This window comes from Elephas maximus, chromosome 21, assembly GCF_024166365.1.
Source record: "Elephas maximus indicus isolate mEleMax1 chromosome 21, mEleMax1 primary haplotype, whole genome shotgun sequence".
Classification (NCBI taxonomy): Eukaryota; Metazoa; Chordata; class Mammalia; order Proboscidea; family Elephantidae; genus Elephas; species Elephas maximus.
Window position 1 is genome coordinate 82,060,142 of NC_064839.1, and position 10,587 is coordinate 82,070,728.

Genomic DNA, 10,587 nt, shown 5'->3' on the forward strand with positions numbered 1-10,587 from the left:
GACTTTAAAAATTAGCAATAATTTCTTAATATCATCAAATTCCAGTGTTCAGATTCCTCCCAGTTGACTTTAAATTGTTTGAATTAGGATGAAAATAAGGTCTATATGTTGAAATTGACAGGTAAGTCTCTTATACTTTTTAATCTAAAGACAGGCAGATTCCCTTCTTTTTCTCCCTCCCTTCCTCCCACTTTCCCTTTTATCCCTCCCCCTTCCTTTCTTCTCCCACCTGCTCACTCTCTTCTGACCCCTTCTCCCTCCCTCCCCTTCTCCCTCCTCCACCTCTAGCTCCGCCTCCCCCATCTCCCTTGCTGTATATCTGCTGAATAAACCGAGTTTTTTCCTGTAGAGCTTCCCACAGGCTTTGCTGACTGCATGATGTATTTTAAAAGTTTCCCTATCCCTGTAAATTGGTGATCAGATTCAGGTTGAGGTTTTTGGCAAGAATACTTTAATAGTTGATAGTGTGTACTCTCATCAGGAGGGAAATAAAGTCTACCATTTCTTTTTTATTTACGGGAATACTTTTATGAAGAGAAACTTCCCTTTATCAATTGTTTGGATACCAAGGTATCTATAATAATTTTGGGGAAAAAAACAAACGTTTTACTTATAGTTTCATTAAAACATTTGCTTATTTTAGTTTAGGAAACCCAATCAAAATTTAGGGAAGTTTTTTGTAGATTTTTAAAAAACAAATTCAAAATGGATTAAGGACCTAAATGTGCAAACTAAAACCATAAAATTCTTAGAAGAAACTGCAGGGGCAATGCATTTGGGTCTACCTTTTAACTGAATTATCTAACATAATAACAAAAGCACAAACAGCAAGAAAACACAATAAATAAATGGGACCTCGTAAAAATTAAAAACTTTTGCTCATCAAAAGACTTTAGTGGCTATCTGAGATGCATCTATTGGTCCCATCACATTCGGAGCAAAGGAGAATGAAGAAGACCAGAGACACAAGGGAAATATTAGTCCAGAGGGCTAATGGACCATGTGAACCACATCCTCCACCAGCCTGAGCCCAGAACTAGATGGTGCCCGGTTACCACCCCGACAGCTCTGACAGGGGTCACAATAGAGGGTCCTAGACAGAGTGGGAGAAAAATGTAGAACAAAATTCAAATTCACAAAAAAGACCAGACTTACTGGTCTGACAGAGACTGGAGAAACCCCTGAGACTATGGACCCTGGACAACTAGCTAACTCAGAACGGAAGCCACCTTTCAGCCAAAGATTCGACAGGCCTGTGAAACAATGAGTAACACGTGAGGAACGTGCTTCTTAACTCAGTCAAGTGTACAAGACCAAATAGGCAACACCTGTTCAAAAGCAACGAGAAGGCAGCAAGGGACAGAAAACAGGATGAATGGACACAGGGAACCCAGGTGGAAAGGGAAAGGGGGAGAGTACTGACACATTGCAGGGATTGCAGTCAATGTCACAAAAGAATTTGTGTATAAATTTTTGAATGGAAAACTAACTTGTGCTGTAAACTTTCACATAAAACACAATAAAATAAAGACTTTACCAAGATAGGAGAATATCAGAAACCGTACATCAAATACATGAAAAGCCGTTCCTCATCATTAGCCATCAGAGAAATGGAAGTCCAAACCACAGCGAGATACCATTTCACTCCATTGAGGTAGCTAAGATTTAAAAAAAAAACTCAGAAAAATAATATTTTGGTGAGGATGTGGGGAAATTGGAACCCTTATCCATGGTGGTGGGAATGCAAAATGGTACAGCCATTGTGAAAAACAGTGTGGTGGTTCCTCAGAAAACTAAAAATAGAACTACCATCTGACCCAGCAATTCCACTCCTAGGTACATGACCCAAAAGACTTGAAAGCAGAGACTGAAGCAGACGTGCACAGCAGTGTTCACTGCAGCACTAGTCACAGTAGCCAAAGGCTGGAAGCAGCCTAAATGCCCTTCAGCAGGCAGGTGGATAAACAGAATGTGGTGCAGACACACAATGGAATATCACTCAGCCAACAGGAGAAATGAAGTTACATGCTGCAGTATGAATGGAGCTTGAAGATACTACACTGTGTGAAATCAGTCAGTCACAGGAGGACAAATATTGTATGACCTCACAGTTACATAAAAAGAAGTGTAGAGGTCGAAGTTTATTAGTGGTTACCGGGGCAGGAAGGAGGTGGAAGGGGTGTTAATGGTGATGGAAAATTCACGTTGATTAAGGGTAAGGTTGCACAGTCTCTTATTGCAATTGCTGTCATTAAGTTATACACACCTGTAGAAAGTTGTGTGATATATTTATAATGACCAAAAAAAAAAATAGCTGCAAAGGCTGCTTAGGTACAACCAAACACCTCAGGAGATTTGGTTCCCTGGTTTGGAGATTTAGGGCCATGGTTTCATAAAACATCCCATTTAATTGGCCTAATTATGTGTTCAGTGCTTCTGTTGTAGTTCCTAGTTCATTGCATAGTGCCTGGATTCTTAAAAGCTTGCAAGTGGCCATCCAAGGCACGACAGTTGTTCTTTATTTGCCTGTAGCAACGAGGAAGGAATAGGAGGATGTAGATGTATGGCTAATTGCCTGCACGAACAACTGCCTCCTTTACCATGAGACCAGTAGAAATGGATGATGCCCAGCTATCATTACTGCACATCTTTTTTTTTAATTTCTGTGCTTTAAGTGAAAGTTTACAAATCAAGTCAGTCTCTCACACAAAAACTTACATACACCTTGCTGCGTACTCCCAATTCCTCTCCCCTTAATGAGACAGCCCGCTCCCTCCCTCCACATTCTCTTTTCATGTCCATTTCATCAGCTTCTAACCCCCTCTACCCTTTTATCTCCCCTCCAGGGAGGAAATGCCAACACAGTCTCAAGTGTCCACCTAATCCAAGAAGCTCACTCCTCACCAGCATCCCTCTCCACCCCATTGTCCAGTCCAGTCTCTGTCTGAAGAGTTGGCTTAGGGAATGGTTCCTGTCCTAGGCCAACAGAAGGCCTGGGGGCCATGACCACCGGGGTCCTACTAGTCTCAGTCAGACCATTAAGTCTGGTCTTTTTATGAGAATTTGGGGTCTGCATCCCACTGTTTTCCTGCCCCCCTCAGGGGTTCTCTGTTGTGTCCCCTGTCGGGGCAGTCATCGATTGTGGCCGGGCACCATCTAGCTCTTCTGGTCTCAGGATGTGTAGTCTCTGGTTTATGTGGCCCTTTCTGTCTCTTGGGCTCATAATCACCTTGTATCCTTGGTATTCTTCATTCTCCTTTGGTCCAGGTGGGTTGAGATCAATTATTCCTGAACATCTTGATTAGAGATTCTGTGGCAGAATCCTGATCAAAAGGGGGAAAATGCTGAACATAATTTCAAATTTTCATGGACTGCAGACTTTTCTGGAGCCATGGAAGGTGGATGAACCCCTGAAACTATTGCCCTGAGATAATCTTTAAACTTTAAACCAAAGATATCCCCTGAAGTCTTCTTGAAATCAAACAATAGTTTAGCTCAACTAGTAAAAAATGCTTGCCTTACACATGGTACTTGTTTAAGAACTACGTATATGGGATCAAAGTGACAACAGCAACTCAGAAGATTGGCTAGGAACCTTAGTGGGCAGTGAGTTCATGTTAAAGGGAGAGGAACAACTCAGAAAATGAGGGTGAGAACAGTTGCACAACTGGAAGAATGTAATGTCACTGATTTGTACGTGTAGGAACAGTTGAACTGCAGGTGTATGTTTTCTCAAAAACAACAACAAAATAAAAATTTTTTAAAAAACTATTACTAAAACATAATTCAGCTCCTGATAGCTAAGACCCTTTTTAAGTCAATTATTTTCATAAAGAGCCTGATTTTCTTAGCCTGTTTTATCATAGACACATGGAAATTGTCCAATCATAGAATTTTCCTATTTGGCAAGAATGCGGTAATCTCACGAATATAAATAATTCCATGTTTATAGAATTGGGTACATTTACAAAAGGAATCTGTAAGTGGTGAGCTATTTTTAACCAAGAAAAATGTGTCACCTTGCTCTGCAGACCTGCCTTCATTCGGGCGTGTCAGAGAGTCGTTGCCTGTCAGGTACCACCTGCAGAACAAGACGAGCTTAGTGCAGGACGTGGAAGTTTCCGTGGAACCCAGCGATGCCTTCATGTTCTCAGGGCTTAAGCAGGTACATGGAATTGCTTGCAGAGGCAAGTAGTGTGGCCAGGAAATAGAGGGTTGACCGTTTGTTTTTTATAGATGAACTGAGTAAGGCTGACTACAGTCCCTATGGTTTGATAATAGTGAATTTTTAGTAACATTTAATGGTTAAATACAATTTCCTGTAGAGGTAGATTAAATAGGCAGCCCTCTTTTTGCATCACTGATACCAGACATACAGGTTTTTACTCCCTGTGAAGCGTAAGTTCACTTGTCCATGGGCTATATTATGTTAGAATTATTATAAAAACTGGAGACCCTGGTGACATAGTGGTTAAGGGCTATGACTGCTAACCAAAAGGCTGGCAGTTCAAATCCACCAGGTGCTCCTTGGAAACCCTATGGGGCAGTTCTACTCTGTCCTGTAGGGTCGCTATGAGTCAGAATTGACTTGATGGCAATGGCTTTGATTTTTTTGTTTGTTTTTTATTAAAAACTTAGAAATTCTTCTAAATTTTATTTTGTGGCCTGGAGGTATGGCTATACCAGTATTAAAGCCTGCTTTTCTTCTGAACTATCAATGAAAATTTTTTATAGATTTTAATTCTGCATAGAATTTATTTACCTTTGGTATGAAGGAGCCCTGGTGGTGTGGTGGGTAAGTGCTCAGCTGCTAACCAAAAGGTCGGCGGTTTGAACCCACCAGCTGCTCTGTTGGAGAGGGATATGGCAGTCTGCTCCTGTGAAGATTATAGCCTTGGAAACACTGTGGGGCAGCTCTACGCTGTCTTACAGGGTTGCTATGAGTCAGAATTGATTTGATGGCAACAGGTTTTGTATGTTTAGAATAGGTTGTTCGGGTTTTTTGATTCATCTATTTAAACAGGTAGAAAAATTTATCAGGTTTTTAGTGAACAAACCTAATGCTGTTAGGCAAAATCTGGGCACTGTCCTCTACTGTCACGATGATAGCAGACAGCACTCATTGTCAGTAAATCCTTTATTAACAGGGGCATAGTTAGAGGCTCAAACCTGTATTAACAACTAGAAGTACTTACCCTGATCAGCCAGCTGTGCTGTGCATATTCTAAGGGCTATGTTTGTTGTTAAATGTGAAATAGAACTATCTGTGAAACTACTGTAGCTCTATGTGGTATTTTTAATTTATGAGCTATGACACTGAATATGCCGGCTATAATATGCTGGTGTACACATGCGTATGTTTCCTTTGACACGTCATGTGCGTATATGTGTATGCATTTGCAAACGAGTAAGCTTTTCTCGAGCTTCTTGACTTATAAATAGTTAGAAAATAAAATAACAAAATCTTAACAGTTTATGTTCTTTTCTAAAGCATTGTCAAAGATTTTCAAACATCTTTTTTTTCCCCTAAAGTTAACTTCAGCATGAAGCAGGCAAAATTTCTAAAACACCAGAAATAACTAGTTTGTATTGTATGGACATGGTGGTTACAAATGGAATCTTTTCTACAAATGACGCCGTAACATACTGTGAATGTGAAATCTCCCTGCTCTAAGACACGGAAAATAACGACCCGTCTAGCTTTCTCATTCTTAAGCTGATACAAATTGCCTTTGAGATCTTGGTAAAAAGTGAGAAATTATACATACATGTATTCCACATTTACTCTCTGCCTGATCCTAGCCTTACGCTAATTCAGCCCTGCAGTTTAGGATCTGTCTGGGAAGTGGAATAGAAGGAAGAGCGAGTGTTTCACCAGAAAGAGTTGGATGTACAGTCATTTAAAAATCATTGAGTGATACCAACATGTGGATATTGCAAGTATGTGTGAACAATCACCTTTTCTGTAACTTTTTATGATTTAGATTCGATTACGTATCCTCCCTGGCACCGAACAGGAAATGTTATATAATTTCTATCCCCTAATGGCCGGATACCAGCAGCTCCCATCTCTGAACATCAACTTGCTGAGGTTTCCAAGCTTCACCAATCAGCTGCTGAGGCGTTTCATACCTACCAGTATTTTTGTAAAGGTAAGGTATAGAAATGGTGTGCTTTTTAAATCATTGCCTTAAAAACAAACAAAAGAAAACTTTCTTTTGTTTAAACTTCACTAATATTTTGAAAGTAACAATGATAATTTTGACTTACATTAATTTGGCAATATTGCTTTTCATTTCTGTAAAGTTACGATCATTTTATTGACTCTGATTTCAGAGATTTTTATTCCTGCAGATAGATGATAATTTTTCTTCATTGTGGACTCCCGGGTCGGTGCAAACAGTTAATGCATTCAGCTTCTGACTAAAAGGTTGGAGGTTGGAGTCCACCCAGAGGCACTTTGGAAGAAAGGCCTGGCAGTCTACTTCCAAAAAATCAGCCACTGAAAAGCCTGAGGAGCACAGTTCTGCCCTGACACATCCAACAGCGGCCGGTTTGGTTTTAACATAATGATCGTGCCCTTTTTTAACTGCGATGACCCTTTTCTCTAAATGCAGGTACTACCTTTCAGTAACTTAACTGTTGACAAGAAAGTTAACTGGAATCCTCAGAACCATCTCCTTTATCAGCTGGGGAAACTTATAATTAAAATTTTGTACTCATGTAGTAAGTAAGGTGGATAAAAATTACCACTTACTGAGCAGTCACTGACGGAAATTTTATGTTCTGCCACACTGTGATTAAACTTTAGCGCGGTGCTGTCCGTTGTGGTAGTCACAGCCACATACGGCTATTGAGATTTAAGTTAAAATTGAATAAAATGTAAAAATTCATTCACTAGTTGCCCTTGGCTGCATTTGAAGTGCTCAATGGCCACGTGAGGCTAGTGGCTCTATATTGGACAAAGTTGCTCTCCAACACTTTCCTCATCACAGAAAGTCTGCTGCTCTAGAACAAGGTGGGATCAGTATTTTCCTCTGAATGAAAGAATTCCGTTTTCTAACTGCATATTGTACTCACCTTCTGCCCCTACTTGTAAAACTATGCTTGACAAGGAATTAACCAGGCCAAGCAGTTACTCTTACTCTAAAACTGAATATTCTCCATCAATGCAAAAAATTACATGAAGTATAAAAGTAAAGACTGGGAACCTATTCTTGATTCACTCCATTCCTGGCCTGAATGTCAGATCTACTCCTGTATGTACATACGTGCACCCATACACACACACACACACACACATGCACACGCACACAGACACCCCCTACAGCCACGGAACTGGAAGCAGGGAGTGGTCTCTTCCCAGGATTCTCCCAGGAATTACACTGCTTCAAACACAGCAGATGGATTTTGTTTGTCAAGTTGTAACACTATTCCATTTGATTTCCTGACCACCATCTCTATTTCCCCATAAGCCTCTGTGGTTGTACAGCTGTATAATACTTTTAAAGAATTTCACTCTCTAGTTACTAGGTAACTCCGGGATGTTGCTAACCTGTTAGGAATTTTACACCTAAAGATAATTGCGAGACCTTGGCTTTTCTGATGTGCTATTTTGCATTTTCTGGTCATGACCTTGGAGAAAGGGCATTTGTTGTTTTTCCCCTTGCAGTGTTCACTGGGAGATACCACAGTCCACTGGAAATCTTTTTTCCGAAAAGGGAGATTGGGAGACCTTGAATCCCTTAAAAGGGATTTTCCTGTCAAGCCAGCTTTTTGGCCCACTTAAAGCTTGAGACACGTAGGGCGCTGAGTGTGAGAGAGAGGATAAAGCTCTCTGAGTTAGGCAGGAGCGGTCAGTAGGTTCATTTCCTGTGCGTCCAGTGATAGATTGGCAGTAGCTGCTAGAACACAAGTTCAGGAGCACTGGGACTGAGTCATGAGGAATGACTGCAGGTGACACCGGCCATGGTGGCAGGAAGAGCGGCAGCCCCTGCAGCGCAGCGCCATCCCAGGGGAAGGTGAAGGGAGAGTGCAGGTGGAGAGAGAATTGCTTGTATTTGGTACTTGTGCACACCTACTTTGTTCACGTAAAACACTTCCAAGAGTTTCAAAACGTTTCCAGCTAATAGGGCTTTTTTGTTGATACCGCTTTGTAAACCTGTTTTCCCACTTTACAGCCACAGGGTCGACTTGCGGATGAGAACTCAATTGCTGCTGCTTGATGTTCAAGACGGACCTTGACTGTGCGCAAAGCTGATCAGAACTATATAGGTTTTTCATTGTGAATTGTAGCTCTGCTCATGGTAAAGTGTTAATCTTTTCTATTTTTTAATGAGTATTATACCAGCTATTCAGAGGAACTCATGCTTAAAGTATTAGGAAAATCTATCCTCTCTTATATTTTCATTAATAAATACTTGAAATCTGTCAGTGCTACAGGAAAGAGTATCAGTCCGTTATTATTGAAAGTTATTTTATGAATAGTATATTCTCTGAAACATAAGCGATTTGCACGTACAGTATCAAGAGAAAAATTAAGCATCCCAAAAATGACTGGACAAGGAGAGGAAAATGCACTAAATTTGCCCCAGTCAAGTTCTGAGTCCCCTGTGAGTCTCTTTTCAGAGTTAGCTAAATTGGAAATAAATCCATCCTCATAAATATAAGGTGTGGTGAGAATATACACAGAACGTTTTGTGGACTGTGTGTGACTGGTACAGAAAATGTCCAGGAAGCTTTCAGCAAGGCGGTGTAAGTAAGTTGTCAGCATGGCTTCCCCCCACAGCCCGTCAGATGGCTCAGCTCACAGCCAGGGTCACAGCATCCTGGAGCAGCTCACGTGTGTGTTAACAAAACTCTGATCTCAAAGGATCGGATTATGAGCATAATTCTCTAAACTAAAAGTTTTCTAAAAAGATACAAGGTCTAAGAGCTTTTGGTTGTGATGTGCAGTTTAAAAAATTTTTTTAATTCTTAATTCATGTAGATAAAATCACATTTTGAATTTTTTCTTCGTTCAAATACCTTAATAATTTAAAAAGCACCTGGAAACTTTTATTATTTAAAGTGCAGGACTTGTAAAAAGGAAATAGTGATGTAAATAAATATATTCTCTTTCAGATTTTCTTGTGTCTGTCTTTTATTTATTTTGAGCTTTCTTGATTCCAGGTTCCTGAAATAGCTTGTAACTGAGAACATTGTTCCAGGAAGTATAATGGAGAGCATTCATTCCATTCCCACCCTGAATGTCAGAGACCTGTGCTTACACATACATGTGTGTACATAGCACACACACCTACACGCACACATACATACAACACCAGCAACAACACTGAAAGCAGGGAGTGCTCTCCAGGATTGGAAGTTGGGAGATCTGTGTCCTAGAATGGCTCTGCTCACTTCCAGGGGTCTTCAGACAATGGAAGAGGCTGCCTTGGGAGGTGATGAGACCCATGATCACAGCCGCTCAGGTGACGCCACAGGGGCAAGACCCGGGAGTGGACTGTCTCAGACCAAATCCTAGTTCTGCTGCTTCCTAGCCAGGTGGCTGTTGAAGTTACTTACCTTCCGTGTATCTCAGTTTTCTATCTTTAAGATGTAGAGAACAATAAACATCTATCTCATAAGCTTGCTACGCGGATTATGTAGGTTAATACCTGAGAGGAACGTGGAGCAGTGCCTGACCCAGAGTTGCTGCTCACACAGTGTCATTGGTGTGTCATTACCTGTTACGGGAAGGCTGCAGAGACTGTGTGCATCTGCTGAGGGGTCTGTGTTCACAGTGCGTACAGACATCATACACGTGCACACCTAGCGTATGTGTGGAAATAGATGAAACTACAAACAAGTTTCATGGAATACTACATGCTGTGCATTCTTATAAGGGGTTCTGGTGGTGCAGTGGTTAAGTGCTCAGCTGTTAACCAGAAGGCTGGCAATTTGAACCCACCAGAGAAAGATGTGACAGTTGGTTCAGTAAAGACTACAGCCTTGGAAACCCTATAGGGCAGTTCTGCTCTGCCATATAGGGTCGCTACAAGTCGGAATCGACTCAGTGGCCCATAACAACAACATGTATTGTTCTGTTCCCTGACTGTTACTTGCTAAATTGATTTTATTATCCACTGATGGGATGTAGGGAGCCCTCATGGCTCAGTGGTTAAGCACGTGGCTGCTAACCACAAGGTCAGCAGTTTGAATCCACTGGCTGCTCCTTGGAAACCCTATGGGGCAGTTCTACTCTGTCCTATAGGATCACTGTGAGTCAGAATCTACTCGATTGCAGTGGGTTTGGTTATTTTGGCGGGGGTATGTTACTGAGAATGTGTACCAAACAGGCTGTGCTTGTCCTTGATCTTATTTAGAATCTTTCCCGGCCATCCTTATTCTGAATTCTACTTGGAACTTATCTATTTACCTTTTTAAAAATGATTATTGTGGTGAATATGTAGATAACAAAACATTTGCCATTTCAACAGTGTTTGCATGTGCAGTTCAGTGACATTAAATGTGTTCATCGTCATGTCCACCTGTGGCCACTATTGCCTATTTTGAAACTCATGCCATTCTTTGGTAAGTCCCACA

General features: G+C 41.0%; 1 protein-coding gene across 1 annotated transcript in view; it reads left to right on the forward strand.

The window, feature by feature from the left end:
- The window catches only part of TRAPPC11 (trafficking protein particle complex subunit 11), a 62,846-nt gene extending 53,748 nt beyond the window's left edge, over nucleotides 1-9,098 (forward strand). The window contains exons 28-30 of the mRNA XM_049863739.1: nucleotides 4,032-4,165; nucleotides 5,985-6,152; nucleotides 8,181-9,098. Of these exons, the coding sequence (XP_049719696.1) occupies nucleotides 4,032-4,165; nucleotides 5,985-6,152; nucleotides 8,181-8,225 (347 nt within the window). The 3' untranslated portion in view covers nucleotides 8,226-9,098. The remainder of the gene's footprint in view (nucleotides 1-4,031; nucleotides 4,166-5,984; nucleotides 6,153-8,180) is intronic.
- Nucleotides 9,099-10,587: the final 1,489 nt, after the last annotated feature.